At 31.9% G+C, this 19383-nt stretch overlaps 1 protein-coding gene and 1 long non-coding RNA gene across 6 annotated transcripts; both read right to left on the reverse strand.

Moving 5' to 3' along the window:
- On the reverse strand, positions 4210-7513 carry LOC110011238 (BTB/POZ domain-containing protein At2g24240). The gene has a single exon (XM_020695519.1). The coding sequence runs from the start codon at positions 6003-6005 to the stop codon at positions 4680-4682; it is 1326 nt and encodes a 441-aa protein (XP_020551178.1). The 5' UTR covers positions 6006-7513; the 3' UTR covers positions 4210-4679.
- Positions 9791-13112, reverse strand: LOC105166355. 5 transcript variants are annotated; one of them, XR_002287405.1, is made up of 5 exons: positions 12983-13112; positions 12564-12898; positions 11320-11586; positions 11145-11225; positions 9792-10944 (listed from the first exon to the last, which is right to left on the reverse strand). It is a non-coding gene; the product is annotated as an uncharacterized LOC105166355 (long non-coding RNA). The 5 variants fall into 5 exon arrangements; XR_002287404.1 differs by having other exon boundaries at positions 12564-12708; positions 12820-13112; XR_002287406.1 differs by having other exon boundaries at positions 9791-10944; positions 11320-11514; positions 12564-13112.

A 19383-nucleotide genomic window follows, 5' to 3' on the forward strand; every position in this document is an offset into this window, starting at 1 on the left:
TAATTTAATATTATAAAACTTTAAAATTTAATCTATCACTTCAACTCTTCAAACAAACAATATTGCCTATCAAGATTTTGAAAAATATACCCAGCATCATAATATATATATAACTAATTATTTATTATTTAAAAAATTATACATAATTTAAAAAATGTCATGATGTCTTAAGTTTTTTAGATTTGTTCAGTTAAATATAGATTCTAGGAGTGTTCAATTCGATTAACCGAATTAAACTAAATTGAAAGTTCGATTAACTGAAATCTTTTAGCCTACCGAATACCAAACCTAAATATTCTGTTTGGTTCAGTAAAATCCGAACTTATTTCGGTTCGCTTTAGATTTTGTACCATACTAACTGAAAATATATTAAAAAAAAATGTAATGTTAATTTGTTTGTTATAAATTATTAATAATTAATTATAATAATTAAGTATGTATTAACTGTAAAATTATTTTTTTATAAATACTTACATTAAAATACTTAAAATTTATATATTATTTTCTTACTATATTTTTATATATTCATAATATAATATATTTATATATATTATTTTTAATTCAGTATTCGATTCGATTTGGTTAACCAACATAAAAAATCAAAAATTGAATTGAATAACCAGAATTTACAAAAAATAATTGAAACAGAAATGAATTTTTGGTTCGGTATTATGTAGAAACTGAATTTTTGATTTAGTCGATTTTTGGTTGATTAATTGAAAATTGCACACCTCTAATGGATCAATTGATAAATAATAATATAATTAAAAAATAAATATATTTTTTAGGTCCAAATTAAGTACATAGGCCCATAGGTATTGATGGGTACAGACACAATCTATATTTTTTAAAGGGTTTGGATTTGGGCCTAATTTTAATAATATTCGTTAAGTTTGGATATGCATCTTTGAATAATTTCTGGGTTTGGGTTTGGGCCTAATTTTAATAATATTCATTAAGTTTGGGTACGCATCTTTGAATAGTTTCTGGGTTTGGGTATGTTCTTACTCTACTTATTGACACCCCTAATTATAGGATTCTAACACATTTTTGTATGAGTTATAAAATCCATGCCCCATTAATTTATATAGGTGAAAAAATTATCCACTATATAAATAAAAAATAATTAACAAAAATTAGTGTGAATAAATTATTGTGGGGGATAATGACTACTAAGTGGATGTGAAAATGAGAATAAATATGATATTAGTGTGGAAATGGTATTAAAGAAAAATATTACAAATATTACGAACGTAATCATCCGCTAATATCAAGTATTATATGTCAATTATCTTACCACTAATTTCAAAATCAAGGCAAGAATATAAGTTAAATAATTTCAATTGAAAAAATGCACGCAACCCCTTTGTGATATTGTACTTGATCAAATTTCCCTCATATAAAAAAAATAGTAATTTATCTCTTATGTAGGCCTGTCTATGGGTAGATAAGACCCTATCGAGGCCTGGCCTAGAAAAAAATCTAAAAACAAATTAATTTATACCCAAATCTTACCCAATATATTGAACCTCACTCAAGACTCATGGGTCTCTAGATCGGACTAGACCTAGTGTTTGGGTTCTATCAGACCCAAACCTGATTTTCTTTTTAGAAATCGTACTAATTAAATTAATTTTTCTATTTTCAATTTTTATCCAAAATTTATCAATAAATTTAGAATTATTGAGATCAATTTACGAATACCTAGACAAAAAAAAAATCTAAAAACAAATTAATTTATACCCAAATCTTACCCAATATATTGAACCTCACTCAAGACTCATGGGTCTCTAGATCGGACTAGACCTAGTGTTTGGGTTCTATCAGACCCAAACCTGATTTTCTTTTTAGAAATCGTACTAATTAAATTAATTTTTCTATTTTCAATTTTTATCCAAAATTTATCAATAAATTTAGAATTATTGAGATCAATTTACGAATAATTCTTTTTTGATAAATTTTTATAAAAAAAAATATATCATTCATTATACCGTTTACAACATAATTTATAAAAATATTACACATTAAATAATTTCTTAAATTTTTTACATTAAATAAGTATTGGTTATATTTAATTCATTTAATATTATTGATCAGAGTATGCTTGTTGTAATAATTTTTGTTAGATAATGATATTCGACATGTATGTTCGTAATCAATTTATTTCAATTAATAATAATTTATCCCTCTTACTTTTAAAAAAAACACTAATATACAAAATCCTTTTAAAAAATAAAACCCCATCAGCTTTCAACTTCTCACAGACAGGCAACACAACCCCTTCAGGCGTAAGACTTTCTTCCTTTTTTTTAGAAGGATTTTGTGCCTATTAGAGTTTTAGGTAAATTATACTTAAATTTTATCTAAAAATATGAAATTATACTTTCTTTTTAAAAAAAAATTAAATTATACTTACATTTCCTCTGAAAGTTTAGTGTTTTCACTTGATTCCTTTAATTTTTGTTAGGATTTATACGAGAAATGTTGACGTTAATAAACAAAATTGTATAGATTTTTAATTTTACCCTTCATTTAACATTCTCATGTAATAATTTTATACTTATAAAAAAAAAATATCATGATGTTAACCTTACTCCATATATATATATATATATAGTACATCTGTTCATTTATAAATACAAAATTATTATACGAGAATATTAAATGAGAGTTAAAATTAAAAATTTATATAAATTTTTTTTTGCTTACTTCAGTATTTTTTATCCAAACTCTAATCAACAGGAGTCAAATTTAAATAAAAAAAATTTAGGAAAAAATATTTTATCCTAACTCATATTAGATTTGGTTGTTTAGCACAAAAAACATGAAATATTATGAGAGTAGAAGGAAGACAATGGTTTAAACGCGCTATTGAGGTATTAAATTATAATTAGATGGGTGTCCTTATTTGTGTCCTATTTTCACGCTAATTGCCGGCCCAGAGTCAAAAAGTACGAATTCAGTAACCTGTCGGGTTCCGTTGTGGATCGAATTTTCCGTTGCAAAGTTTTTATTTTTTATTTTATTTAACACACACATATTATATGTATAAATTGTTTTCAAAATAAAATATTTAATGAAATCATCCTTATACATATTGTGTGTATATTAAATAAAATGATAAATTATAATTACATTTCCTAAGATAGCATAATTACGAATACTCCCCTCAAATTTAAAATAATTGTGTAGTCCCTAGACGGTGAAGTTAACATTATTATTTTATCTTTATTGATTTTTTTTAAAAATAAAAAAAATATTTAAAAAATATAAAAACTATTCGAAGGTAGACAATATAAATAATTTAGAGGGAATATTAGTTCATAAAAATATTTTAAAATTATAATATATATATATATATATAAAGTCATAATTTATAATCTAAAAGTACATTTTGGTCAGTTCACCATAAAAATTAGATGAAAAGTTGAAAGTATTTGTTGGTAGACGTACGTTAAAATTATATGGGTATTTGTAATTTCTCAAACAATGAGGCATGTATTTATATTTATACTAAATCTCAGGAGAGACGGTTGTAATTTACTCTTAAATAAAATAATATTTTCAACAAAAAATTCAATCTGAATGAGTTGGGGCCCTAAAACTTTAATTAAAATAGGAATGCAGCTTATAATATGTTAAACTTTAATAAAGGATGTCAGCTTAATTTCCTCGGATGTAGTGCCTATAAAGCAAGAGCCGTTCGTCCAATTTTTTATTTCAAATTTTTTTATATATAAGAATTCTTTTGAAAAATAAAATAAAATAAATGATGTAATTTAGGTAGATGTAGAAGGTATATATTAAATGAAGTAGAGATTTAATATGATTTTGAATACAAAAGTATTTATAAAGCCAGAGAGTGTTTATAAATGTCTTAAATAAATAAATAAATATTTATCAGCTTATTGTTGAAAATAGTATTTTTATTTTATAAATTTTACTTTTAAAATGCTTAAATTAAGTTGATTTAAATCCAAATATTATAAACAGCTCCATCGATTTTTGTAACTTACAAGTAAAATTGTAAGTATTAAGATATTTATCGATGCAGTCCACCTTCAATTTTTTTTCGTTATTTTTTTGTTATAAAAAACTTTCAACTTTTACTAAAAGGAAAAATGCAAACAATCACGGTAATATTGTAAATGAACAAATTATCTCCTATTAAAAAAAATAATAATAATTTACCTCCATGTGTTTTTTTTCCTCATCTATCCAGCATCCCGAACACACCTCATAAGCCCATTAGAACAAGAAAACTTTAGGGCAAAGCTCACCAAACCTTGGCCAGCTTAGCAGGTTCTAACTACTCACATGCACAAGGCATCTTGTTATCTGCTTGTCTCAGAGGAATCTCTCAGAAGTTACAATGCAATGTCCAAAGCATTGCAAGGATAAGAATCATTTTTCCAGAAAAGTAAAAGGTGTAAAGGGATGATTGCCATTGAGGGTTGGGTTCAAAAGAAGACCAACAGGTGATGAATGCAATTAGTACTAGAGTATGCTTAGATGTCGAATCGAAGCATCGACAAATTTCAGGTTGTAACGTATGGTTTTCGTTCTGTCGTTAGGACATATCTGTATATAACAATTCATGTTTCCTCTATAACCTACAAGAATTTGAACTGTGATTTTGTCATCTGCAATTTCAAATTATGTCGATCACACTGAACACATCATACAATTGGGGGAGGACGAGTCTCCCATATGTCAAACACGTTTTCTTCACTGTGTAGGGCGAAAAGCCTGTCGCCCCCTATCGAAAAATCACATATGGAACCACCGTGACTGTTTCGTAGCCTCGATGTCAGTACCCAATCTGGACCACAGAAAACTGAAATACTGTCGTTCATCGATGAAAAGAGCTGCCCTTCGTGCAATGCTAGTTTAGGATAGCATGGCTCGTCGGGCATTTTGCCTTTCATCAACCGACTTCTTGAGCTCCACCTAACTACCCCAGCAGAACTTCTCAAGTCCATGAATCCTAAATCCTCATACTCGTTCACAACACATATAGAGTTGGTCTCCTCCATTGCTATCGCATCCCTGACCCGTCGCTCGTCTGTTGTAGGAGCCCCTACATCGGACCAACACCAAACCATGTTCTTGTCTCTAAAATCCAACAGACTGATGTAACAATTATCCTTCCTTGGAAACAAAGTAGCCACCAGCAAACAGTTGGTACCATGTAACCACTGCAACTTGTCTGCATCACCAAGTGACCATCCAGGTGGTTCGTAGAAAAAATCTATCTGCTTTCCAGTTAATTGGTCCCAGACGCCGATCCCATATTCATTGCTCCTACCTTTACAGCTGGAGAACAGCTTGTAATCTGAATTAAAGCTCAATGCACCACCCGTGTAACTCTTTACCTGGTTATCATGTGTGACATGAAACTTATACCTTAGTTCTCCCGTTGACGCGCTGAACAACCCCATCCCCCCATCGTCCCGCCCCAACCTTTCACAAGCACTGATCACAATGCTTTCCGAATCGATCCAAATTGCATCATTCACCCTCTGGTAATCAAGACTTATTGGAGGGTGCTCCTCCAGCATCCAGTCATACACATGAACCATACTGCCGTGAGCCACGCAGCAACCTCCATCCGGCCCTGCCCGGATAGCTGTGCCATCGCCAGGAGCCCGACCCATTATCGACTGCGCCAAATGGAGCCTGTTACCATCAAATGGGCCCCACATAGCAGCCCTGACATGGTCCAAGAGGCCATAAAACAGGGCCTCCCTGTATAGTAATTTTTCAGGAATGTTTGACGGAATGTAAAGCTCTCCTGTCCTAAGGAGATCAAGCAGGACAGCAAAGCAATCAGGGTTTCGGTCAATGAAGTGCTCGGTGCCCATCACATTGGGTTGAAGATCCCAATTATCATCAAACATAGCTCCAAACAGGGAATCACGACCAGCAATTGCAAGAGTCGTCGCTGTGGTCTCAAAGATTCTGCCACCAACGTTAAACCTCACCCTATCTTTCTGAACTCCCATGACTCAAACGCAAAGAAGCCAGAAAAGAGTAGGAAGCCAGTGAAAACAGAGGAATCACACAAGAAAGTATAAAGAGAAACACCAAGACATTTGAGAACAACACTTTTCTTTCCCTTTTTTTTTCAAATATATATGAAAAAAGAGAATTCTGGAATAACCCGGATAAGATTTTGAATTGGAAGACAAGACACAAGGTAGCCGCTCAAATTTGAAACTTCCAATCCAAACACCTCACAACTACAAAATCAGTGAATCTCAACAACAAAGACAGAAGATTGGAAATCCTTGATTCTTCCAAGAGGAGCTTCAATTCAATGCCGAAATTTCAAATGCAAAAGACCATAGCAAGCTATAGAATGAGATGAAAAAAACCTGTATAAGCCCATATTCTTGTAAAAAAGCAAGCCCAAATGCGAAGCACGATGAAACCCCATCAAAGAACAGAGAAAGTGAAGCAGAAGCATCAAACCAACGTCAGAAATTGACAAATCTCCAACTACGAATTGCAAGATTACATAGTCGGGTATTCAATCCGTGGGAGCTGGTGAAGAGAACAGGAAGAAACAAGCTATTGGTTACCAAAATTGACTCTGTTCTTTCCTCTCTCTCTCTCTCTCTGGAATTTGCTCGTCTGAACACAACTGATCTTTGAGCTTTCTACAAAAATATCAATCAACAGAAAACAATTGGCCCGGGAGAGGGCACTTTTGCAGCAGGATTTTTCTTTCGTGTCAAGCCGTCAGATCCTTGGACGATGAATCCAACGGTTTGTGACGTCGACAGAATGGGCAGTCCTCTGAATTAAATAATTACCCAATTGGGATGAAAGTCTACGCTATCCATCAAAGTCAGCAGCAGTACCGTAAAGAGTGGGTAATGGGCTGCCTCTTCGCTCTCTCATTCTTCACTTTCTCGTTGTTTTTACAATGTTTTGTTGGTGGGTTCATATACAGAAAGCCCCAACCAACTGTTTGTGCAATTTTTGTTTTCTTTTTTTGAATATATAAAATATTTTCTTGTGGTTTGGGCAAATCATATTGATATGTTCTCAAGTGTTAGAGCAGTGTATCTAAAAGGTGTTTGTATAAAGTTTCGTTATTGAATACAAAATATGTTTGTAATTATAACTATAATACAAAAGACGAGTAATATTTGTATAATTAGATATAACCTCAAGAGATGCCAATGTAATTTACCCTTTTAAAACTTACCCGGTTCGGGTAATTTACAGTTTGCACCATGAAAACACATCATTGAATCGCTCTGCAACCAAGAAAAATAACATAGTATACCCCTTTATCAGCTGAAATGGTCGTCCGAGGACGGGCAAAGTGGTCCAGAAACAACCCCATGAATTTTAGGATGTGATGTCCTTTAAATTCATACTATATTCAATACTTTGTGTATTAAGTGTTAGAGTAGCACAACTTTTTAAATAAATATTATGATTATATCTTTGGTAAGAGAAATATCTTCAATAACTATAAGTAACACTTTATATTAGGAACGACTTGTTTTAAGAGTAATATTTATTTTGATATACGAATTTTACCGTTAATATCACTTTAATACTAATTATATTCTTTGGGTTAATATAGTAATATTAAGGAAGAGCACCAAAGAAAAAGAGTTGGACGGCAACGTCAACTACGCAGTTATGAATCAGGAGGACATTATTAGAATTCATAATGTGCAATAGTTATATTCTTCTATCACAAAATCACCTACAATTATTTTTATTAAATTCTTTTTAAAAATTCTAACATTATAGGGAATTTCTTAATTAACACAAATATTTAATGTGTTATTAAAAATTAATTAAATATTTACTATATTATAAATATATATATTCTCAATTAGTCAATAATCGATTTAATAAATATATTGAAGTATTACTTTACAAACATTTAAAAAACAATGCTTTTTGCAATTTTTTTCCTTTTATAATATTGAAATAATTAACTCCTTTTTTTTTAACTATATATTTAACGCTCAAGATCTTAGAAAACTATTATTGATAGACAGTAGATTGACTAATATACCCTTACTTTTTTCTTCCACAAAATAACTATCTCTTTAGTAATTAATTATATCAATAAATTTTTATTCATACACATTCGAAATTAATTGGGTTCATAAAATTTGATTTTCTTTTAGTTCATTAATTTAAACAAATATGATAAAAAAATTAAAAAATTATGCACACGAATCGAGTGTACTTCAATTCCAAAATCCGGGTTGGAGCCTCAATTACCCCAATTCATTGTCAAGGCTACGTACACTAGAAAAAAAATTACTCTTCGCTACAATATTAGTGATTATGGTTAAAAATTACGATAAAATGATGTAAAAAACTAACTTTTCTACCATGAAAAAATTATCTGTCACGGCTAAGAATCATGGTCACAACAAAAGCCATGACAAATATTTTACCCAACCTCGCAAAAACCATGACTAACAACCGTTGCGTAGTCGTCGTCAACAACTATTTGTTACGACTATTTATTATTAATCATAGCAATTAACTACAGTTAAATATTATAATTCTTCTAGTGGTACACATGCTCTGTGTATAAAATTATTTTTTGAACAAATAAATTATATAATATTTATACACCAATCATATGGTTATTCAAACCTATATAAAATGCAATAAGATTTTCAACAAAAAAATCCAATACATTCCTTCTACGCCAAGCCAACAAGGTTATCTCTTTCAGCATAATTTAAAAATAGCCACAAAAAAAAAATGAAATACCGCATTTTAAAAAAATATATATAATTAAGTTTTCAAGCAAAACCGTAATGTAAAAAATAACAGACAAAAAAAGAGAAGAGACGTCTAAGAAGTGCTCTCCCTTGATGTTGAAGTGACAATTTGAAAAATTATTTTATAAAAGCATAAATGACAATTCAATTCGAAAATAGCTTTAAAAAATCGACACCATAGTGTGATCAGCCCAAGTAAAACTTCTCTAATGGATTGAGTAGCTCAGAAAAACAACTATTATAGCTAAAAGTAGCGAAATATGCAACAGTAGTCCAAGATGCATACCTAAAAACTAAGCTCCCATTCACAACTCATGTACAAGTAAAACCTCTATAAATTAATAATTTTGGGACCATGAAATTTTATTAATTTAGAGAGATATTAATTTATCGATAAATTAATATTTTATTTATTAAAAGAGAGATTTTTTAAATTCAGCAAATTTAGTACATATGTATTGAAAATAAATGAATTCATATATGTTTCATTGATTATATTCATGCATCAATTTATTTTTTTATAACTAATTAAATATATTCATGTATAATATCAATTCATTATTTACAATTAACTATTATATTCATAGACACATGTATCAATTTATTGGAATAACTTAAATATACATGTTTACATTAATTCGTTGCACTTAAATAACTATTATACCCAATTAAATATATTCATGCATGATGAATGAAACATATACTACATAAATCTCAATATGATAATAAAATAATTCATAACACCCAACCATGTCTTCTCATCTAAAAGGCATCGCAAAATCATCCATGAATGATCAAATGCGTAAAGCATTACAGACTTCACATTTTAATAAATTACCATAATATTTATAATTATAATATTTATGAATTATTAATTTAGAGTTTTAATGGGATCTAATATTTATAAAGGAATTTTCCAAAAAATTATTATTTTATTATCTTATCGAATTTGATGATTTTTTACAAAGACCCCAGTCGGGACCGGAAGATTTTATTATTTTAGAGAGTTTATTAATTTATAGAGTATTAATTTATAGAGGTTTTACTGTAATAAGATACTGTTGTGAATTTAATGAACTTGTCGAATTTTGTAAATAAGAAAATATTTGAATAAATAAGTTGAAGAAAAATGTATGAATAGAAAAATAGAAAAAGAAATCTAAACAAAAAACATCTAAAATTAGAACATAAAAAAGAAGATAAATATGTCAGCTAAAATGTTGAACAATAAGTGAAGTATATAAAACACCTTATTCATTCAAGCGTTCTTTTATTTGAAAAATTCAAAAAGTTCAATAAATTCATGATAATTATGTTGATATAATTAAGTTATTATCTATTCTTCTGTATAATTGAAGATCACCATTTTGTTGTATAAAATAATTTGGTTCGCCTTTTTTTATTTTCTAAATTATTTTATATAATCTTTATTTTTCTTTAAAGTTGATGCTTAGTCCTGGTCAAACACATATTTTAATACACATCAACATGAGGGACCAAGTTGCAATAAAAAATAAAAAGTGAAGGACTAAAATAATTTTCTGTAGAAAAAGAAAAGTTTTATAGGGGTAATATAGAAAAATTACCAATTGTAGGGACCAACCTGAATTAAGTTGAAAAAACAGGAACTATTTGAAGGTGAACTCAAATTTGAGGAAGTAAATGAATTTTACGTGCCCACCATCATCATAGGGCAGTATTTTGTAGTGTCAACAGTTCAAGAGACAATTTCCATAATTAGGCCAGAACTCAGGGGTCTCCTCTGCAAATAATCCTTCTTACCGAGAAAACTATGATCAAATCATTTTGAAGCAGAGTTTCGTTGTGGTTAGTTTCTGGAGCCTCTTTCTCCTAAGTAGAGTTATATGATGCATGAAAGTGAGACCCACCTCTGAGTCTGGTATCCCATTCGGAAAAATGAAGGTATGGAAGATATGGAAAGAGCTTTGCAGAATAGATCCATAACAGAAGTTTGGCGCTCTCATTGGTGAAGAAACGATAGTCCCGTAACACAATGCAGGCTAGAGGATTACCATTAAGGACGGACAACAAGCGGAAGCCGATATTTATGATTTACTTGAACGTTACGTAATCATCATAAAACAAACCTGAGACTTCAGGACTGATGCTCATCATTCTGGGATGGAACAGCATTTGTGCTCACTATCAGCTGCAAGAAGATGAATACAGCAAAAATCGGATAAATTATCAGCTCTAATTATATTGTAACCAGTTTAAACTGACTAACATGCCATATTGAAGCACGACAGGAGGAATTGCAAGGCTTAAATTCCAGAAATAACATGCAATAAATATTTTTTCTGTAACATGATGACCAAGAAAAGGAAGCGATGAAGAAACAATACTTACGCAGATCCATGTTGCAATTAAGAGAAAGGAGTGGAACCATATGGAACCTATGTGAGAGCAAAGTTGTTGAATTGACATTGACTGAAAGAGGAAATACCAAGTTATCAATCCACTTTTGCAGTATATGTTGACGTTCTCAAAACAATACTTATTTACAGCATCTCTTTGTGATTACCTGTCTGAGTTTTTGCAATCTTGTGCTTGGCCCGCTATCATCTCCTCAAAGAGCATGAGTTTCTTTAATACTTACATTAATTGAGTTCGACAATACCCAAGCTGGATCACGTCGAGTGACACTCATGAGTTTGGCACAGTTGTGGTTACTTACATCTCACCCTCAACTTCACAACTTTGCATTGTGATATTCCACCTACATTACCACACAAGGTTAAGTGATGCAGGGTCTCAGATTCCCAAATACCAGCTCTTACCCTCACAATACCTGAACAAAGATAGAACATTGGACAAAAGCAGGTTAATCTACCAACACTTGTATAATCACCAGGCAATTGCAGTTTCCACAGTAAGTCCCAAGCAGTAAGTCAAGATATGTACTCAACGTATTTTCATACATATTCAATTTGAGATTTACTATTATGAGCAATGATTATTTGGGACCAAAGGCGCTAAAATGATTGACAATTGATGCATTGACACACTAAAATGAAGCTGAGCAACCAGAAAATCAGCTACAGATAGTAATACTCAACCATGCTGCTAAATACTATATTTCTCCTATAAAGTTCGTCCAAACCGGCTTCCAGATCATGTACTCTCACATGGACCTCAAAGAACAACATATCAAATCATGCAAAAGGTGGCCTTTGCATAGATAAAAAAACTAACCCGTTGTCCTGACATTAGAAATTATTCAAAAATTCTGAACTCCTAACTTAAACACAATCCATACAGAAAAGTTGGAGCATAAAACAAAATCTACCGTACAAAACTAGAAGAAATCTTGAGTTGATCCCACTGTCGTGCTAGTCTAAGTATTCCTTAAAACAAATTTCAGTATATTACTGTTATTTTTTCTGAACATTGAAATAAAATAAGATTGATAAACAGTCTGGCTTTACTATAATGCAATTAGGAAATCATATGCATCCAGAGATCATATTTATCTACAGCTAGAACTCCAGTCTGAACTTTATCTATCTTTTCCTTTTAATTTCCTGTTGCAATTTCTGAAATATCTTATGCTCTAAAGCCCATGAATGCACTCAGCTCCCAGACCTTAGCAGAAGAAAACAAAACCGAAACACTACTTTCTCAATGCCAGCACTCCCTCTCTTCACCAAAAGCCTTCTCAAAATTCTTGTGTTTGGCCCATTAATAAGCAAATTGTGTATTAATGTATAGTAAAAGCCGTGAACAGTCTTGAATAGCAGTAGAAACGATTTACCAAAGAAACTTAACTACAAATCCAAAATCATCGACGAGATTTCCAGCGATTTTCTGCTTTCGCGCCGCCGTAGTTGCAGCAATGGCAGGCGGTTCTCCACCGTCTCCGAGACCCAATCCTTCTTCGTTCATTATAATGATAACAGACATCAAATAACCTCTGGAACCGAAAGCCGAGATATCAAAAGCACAAAATCCCAAAAATCATGTTAAAAGAGGAAAAGTAATCCGAATCAATCCCGACGGAACCAACGTAGATGCCAAAAAGTACCCAGAAACTGAAAAACTTCAAATCCCTTAGACCAATGAAGCTCAGAACTCGGGCGATTAAGAACGAACAAGTTCAAATTCTGGAAACAAAAAATCAAACCCATCCTCTAAATTCCCTGGAAATTGGAAAATTAAAGAGAAAAATTCTCAAAAAAAATTTGGACCATTTCTCGATTTATGCGTGTCATCCTTGCGCAGGGGCCATGCTAATCTTCTCTGTATCGTTCCAATTTTATCGGATGTCCCCGAAGGGACGAACGAGCGTGAGCACACGCCTCTCCATCAAGAACAAAAGCATTTGATATTTCTTCGATGTGGGAAAAGAAGCTGAGGGAAGTTCAATTGCATAAGTGGGCCTATGAATGCTTGGGCCGCAATGTCAAGTTGATTAATTGGCTGGGCTTTATGTATGTAAATTTGATAATCAATTCAGCTATTTAGCAACAGCAATTAATGATAAACCAGCAAACTAAAACCATTCATTCGGGTGTATAATTTAAACTTTTTTTATATTTTATTTGATAAAATAAAATAGAGAAAATATAACATAGATATTTATTAAATTTACATGAATAGAAAATTATTAATATAACTAATTAATCAAATACATGGTTATGTGTAAATGAAAAAAGTATGAGTGATGGCATTTAGTTAATTAATATAAAATCTACAAAATATAGTTACTGTAAGACTTTGAACCTTATCAAAAAATAAGACACTCGGATGAGCCTGCAACATTTAATTAAAAGTCTTAACAATTAATTATAATTTTAAATGCATATTAATAGAATAAATTAAAATTATTAACAAAAAGATATAAAAAGTAAAAGTACGTGAAAGTTAATTGATTACTGGTGATCCATTTAAATTTAATGATGAATCAAGTTAATAAGTTAGGAGCTCTGAGCTAAGAGTGCTCTCTGAACTAATAGCTAAGGTGCTCTGAGTTATAGAGCTATTGAGCTCCTTCTCTTCTTTTTCTATTCTATAATAGGCCTCTTACAGAGGGTTAAAGAGTAAAAATAAAGTACTGGAACTCAATAAAACTCGGACCCTGATCTGAATCTTGCTTCACCGTTCGTTCCTTGCAGGAGTGAGGGCTTCCTTCCGGTCTGATCCTGCGACTCGTTAAGGTGCCTTTTGAGTGATTTGTTTCGTGCAGACTGCAATGTTATTAGCATGTCTACCAGCTGATTTTCGATCTAGTATAGCACGCACACTTTTGTGCTTTAATACAGGTAAGGGTCTGAAAGTAAATTGATGCGTAATTGTAATGATAATATCTAAACGTGATTTCAGTTGATGTATTTATACAGTGAGGTATTTACAAACTGGGCTTGAGCTTAATTCTGTGAGGCTTGGCTGTTATTGTATTATCAGAATGGCTAAATTGCAGCACCCCTAATTCAACATATACAGTAGGCGGTGTTGATATGTGTAGGGAGATGACAGATTAGAGCTTGAATGGAATAGGCATGTTAAACATTGATGCTCTATGTGGACCTGTAGTTGCAGCTTTATTCCACAGGTAACGGTAGAGGGTGAATAGCAATTTATCCTCCTGTGATATTGGAAATGAGCAAATTATCCCCCTATGAAAAATAAATAACATTTTACCTCCTTCGTTTTTTAAATATTGAAAAACACAAGGGGATAAATTGTTGTTTTATTTCATAAGGGGGTTGTTTGCCTATTTTTCATAGTACAGGTAAGTAGATTGCAATTTACTCTAATGGTAGCAGAGGAGGTGTAGCAGACATGAGATACAGTTTTAGTCACAGCACTTGTGGAGATTTACGACATGCAGCAGATTAGTAGCAGCAGTCCAGCTTACAGGCAAAGTAGATGCAGCAGCAAAGACTTACAGCGGCTGTGATGGACTTAATAAACCAGAAGTCATGCGCTGTCTCACAATAAACAGGGAGTTAATATAGAATGGTGAGCGGCAAGCGAATAAATCTAAAATATACAGAGGCTAGCAGGTGCAGGAATTTCAGCAGCAGCAAGTAGCACTACTTTGTTGTTGATTGGAGTGTGCATGATTTAGCGAAGCAGAGAACGAAGGAGAATTGCTGCCAAATGCAGTGAACTGGAATATACAAGCTTTGCTGGGACTGAGTATAGTTTCTGAAGCTGCAGCGAAATGTCTTCAAGAGATGCTTAAAGTCAGACTTCAAAGGACTGCAGAACAACTTAAACACAGAAAAGCTTCTGAATTTTGTTAGATGCAGAATTTAGTGACAAGATAAGAGGCGTGAAGAATGAAGGCTGGCGACCAACACACATGAGGCAACATTACACCAACTTGCTGGAAATTCATTTTGTATGCAGTTACCTATATTTATAGCATATTATCATGCTGCCGGAACAAAAATTACGACAGGGGACGAAGCAATGGAGTGCATGGATGACAGAGCTTGAACTGAAGTGGATCAAACTATTAATTTCCTAAGCGCTTCAAGAAGAATGTAATACATTAGATAGATCTCCATATCTAACATGGAGAATAGATAGAGTTCCATAGAACTTGAGCTTGTAAACAGAGTAAGTACTCCTCGTTTATAACTTTTAGAATTGAACTACATTTTAATAATCAATAAAATTCCCGCCGAGGCGGTGTTTTGCTAAAAAAACAGAAGACAACAATTCATAGCTTGTTTATTTTGAAAGGAAATATTTATTACATGCACTTTGATTGGTCCACTCGATCACTTATTCCCTATATTATTATTATTATGGTTTAACAATCGTAGTAAATAAATATTATCTATATGATACATAAAATTAATGTGAAAACTTAATTTTTTATCACTTTAATCAATATTTGCTATAATTTTATCTATGGTCCAAATATTTGCTAGCCGTAACAAATGTTTTAACCTTTCTTACAAACCAACGGCGTTACGCTACCGTGGTTAATTAGTTTTAACATTTTTTATTTTTAACCATGGTAATTACCCTAGTTAAAAACCACATCTTTTTCTAGTGCATACACCATCTTTCTGTGAATGAGGTTTTGCTTGAACGATAAGATTAAAAATTTACAATAAAAAACATAGTTATAGGTTTGAGTGCCATAAATATGGATATATATTTATTTCTAAGTAGTTTATATATCTTTGTTTATTTTGAATGTATTCTTTCATTTAAAACATTGGAAAAAATGCAAGCAATCCCATTATAATATCACAAATAAGCAAATTACCCCCTTATAAAAAAAAAAATAGAGATTTACCTCCTTGTTTTTTTTAAAATATAACATTTTACCTCCCTATGTTTTTTTAAAATGAAGCAATTTACCTCCCTGTATAAGGAAGTAAATTGCTTCATTTTAAAAAATATAGGGGGGTTAAATTGCTATATTTTTTTCATAGGGGGTAATAAGCTCATTTTCAATATGACAGGGGGTAAATTGCTATCCACCCTTAAAACATTCAATACAATTGATTTAGCATGATTTGGAGAAGTTTATAACCCGTCAAATGTAGGAAGCGGATCGGCCCAGGAAGCGCAGAAGAAGCGCGAAAAATAGAAAACTAACGAAATCAAAAGCATAAGAACCCGATTGATGGTGTATCATTCATCTTTTCCAAGCATTCGATGTAAAATAACATAATACACATGCCTAGAATATAATCAAGAAAATTGAGAGGATGCAAGAAACGTAAATCGAAATTTTCAGCTTTCTAACACCAAAAAATTCAGCGATATCACCCTCTAAAATCAACCAACCTTTTTATTTGACCTAAACAAGGTCAAACCGAGTCATGGAGTTGGTCTAAAGTGGACTAGGCTCTCAAATATCAAGCCTGTGTTCAAAGTACATAAATTAAATTCAATTTAATTTTAAATCCATCACTTTCGGTCCTTTGAAGGGGTCCAGCTTCCAAGCAAAATACTTATATTGAGAAAATGAGAAGAAAGAAGAAAAGCAAAAGTGTAACAGAGAAATACTTCACATTTCATTATTCTTATGACTCTTATGGGTATGATTTCAAACTATCTGTAGAAGAAATGATTTGTAGTATCTTAGCCTTATACAAAGTGTTGCTGCAAGCCTTATACCCTGATTCTTAATATCTTAACCCATATTATACATGGAAGATTCCCTCTTAAAAGAAAAAAAAAATCAAGATAATGCAAAATGCAATAATCTTCGCTCTGCAACCAGATGTTATCAGATTAACAATGAGACGAGTCATGGGCAAACAATACTTAATAACCAAAATGACAAACTATAGAAGATAACACATCTAACAAGTGTGTGTTCTGGAAGATTTACCAACAAAATCTGCAGCAGTTTCCCGAGTGTTGATTAGCAATGAGTTATAGATACAGTTGCAGTGTATTCATTCTATTCGTACTTGCAAATATATAAATTGCAGCAGAACTGGATGACACTAGCAGCATATTTACTTGCCTGTAAACAATCCAACTGTCCTATATGTCTTCATGGGATATCAGTCAACATTCGTCTGATATGCATTTTGTTTTCCATCTGTCTTTAGCTAGATTTCCTATACATTTATCTCTACAGGCATCCAGGCTTGTAAACAATGGAGAACAGCGTAACCAAAAGTGAATACAAGCACAGTGGCTCTGGGGAAGTAAATAGAAAGCAATTCTTCTACCGGGATTAAGAAACCTGTTAGGAAAACTCTGAACCTAATGTTTCCATAACCAACGTGTTTATACCGACTACAACAAAATTCAGTACGTTAGTTGATCACTAATGTGGGACATTCATCAAACATTTCCACCAAACTACGTGAAATCTTTATCTTATTCTCACCATCCTCTTGAGCGTTTCAGAGGTCTCGACTTTCTGAAGATAGCAAAACAAGAGGATGCAAGAACACTCCGGAGTCTCATACCACATTCAGAAAAAAGTGCTTTTCAGTATCATATTAACCTACACCTAAACTCAAGTCCACATTTTACTTTATCTTTTCCTATTTACATATCTTATAGTTGAAAGTTCACTATTTCAGACATCACATATCAATAACAATCTCAATGTTCCCAACAAAAAAAATATATGAAAAAATATACCATATTACTGCATATACTTCTAAACCAACAGGCTTCAAGCATAAAAAAACCAAGCACCTAATATGATCTGGCTCTCAGGAAGTTCATCATATTCTCATTTTGAAGTACATTTGCATATATATACAAATCAACTACGCATTTTATCAAATAGTTTCTTACCTATTTTGCCAGCATAACGAGTGTCAAAGATAATCGAAGCCACATTAACCAAAAATCCGAAATTATTAACAAGGTTTCCGACGACTGCTTCCACCCTCAGCCGAATTCTGCCCTCCACCGGCACCAGCTCCAGCTGCAAGGCCTAATCCTCCTTTGTTCACTGTAATGAATACTGATAACTAACCAAATACGCACTTCATCAGCTCGAAAATTGACTCAAGTATGAGAAGAAGCCGAATAATCGCGAAGCAATCCAAAAAGAAAGTGTAATAACCAAGACAAACTAAATTCAAAATCGAAGAAACTACCATCACAACCAACCTCAAACAAACCCTGAAATACTTCCATTCCCCAAAAATCAACTTTCTAACCCACAAAACCTGATGACTGAAAATTTTCCAAAAAAAATTTGGACCATTTCTCGATTTATGCGTGTCATCCTTGCGCAGGGGCCATGCTAATCTTCTCTGTATCGTTCCAATTTTATCGGATGTCCCCGAAGGGACAAGCAACTCTCAGCACAGGGCCGCTCATGAGGAACAAAAATGTTTGACATGTGTTCGATGTGGGAATGTTTAAGGGAAGTTCAAATGCTTGGGCCGAAATGTAAAGTTGATATGGGCTGCTGGTCTGGTCTTTTGTATGTAAAGTTGACGAAATAAGTTTGATAGAAAATGGATATCAATTCAGCTATTTAGAAACAGCATTAACAATAAATAAATTGCATAATAATGCATGTGGTACATTTCAATGACTCTGCAAAATTGATTAATAATTTAAAAAATTAATTTTTGTTCTTAAATATAAATTTTAATTGAATGAATTAAAAATGTTAAAAGAAGAAAGATATAAAAAGTTAAAAGTATGTGGGAGTTGAGAGAAGAAATTGCAAGTTAATAAAAAACGAAAAAAGTAAAAGAATTGGTAAAATAATATTAAAATAAAAAAAAATAACATACAAAAACTTAAGAATATTAAAAAAATAAAAACTCTTCAATGATAATAGAGTATAGATAAGCATCAATTGTACAAACTTAATACCCAGATTCAACTGTAAATATTTATTAGGTTTGTGTTAGGGTAGAGTAATATCCATCCATTACCGGATCTAAATAAAACAAAAAATCACGATTGTCTTATTTTGAATATTTATTATATTCAAAAAATGAAGTATTTACTGCATCTATTTTGGTGCCCTCAATGTAGCATCTTTTCGTGAATGAGGTTTTGCTCAAATGGTCATATTAGAATCTTACGATAAAACAAAAAAAAAAAATTATTGTAGGTTGAAATTCCATAAATATGTCTAAGTAGTTTATTATTTCTTTGTTTGTTTTGAATGTATTCTTTATTT

Source organism: Sesamum indicum, linkage group LG7 (assembly GCF_000512975.1).
Source record: "Sesamum indicum cultivar Zhongzhi No. 13 linkage group LG7, S_indicum_v1.0, whole genome shotgun sequence".
Classification (NCBI taxonomy): domain Eukaryota; kingdom Viridiplantae; phylum Streptophyta; class Magnoliopsida; order Lamiales; family Pedaliaceae; genus Sesamum; species Sesamum indicum.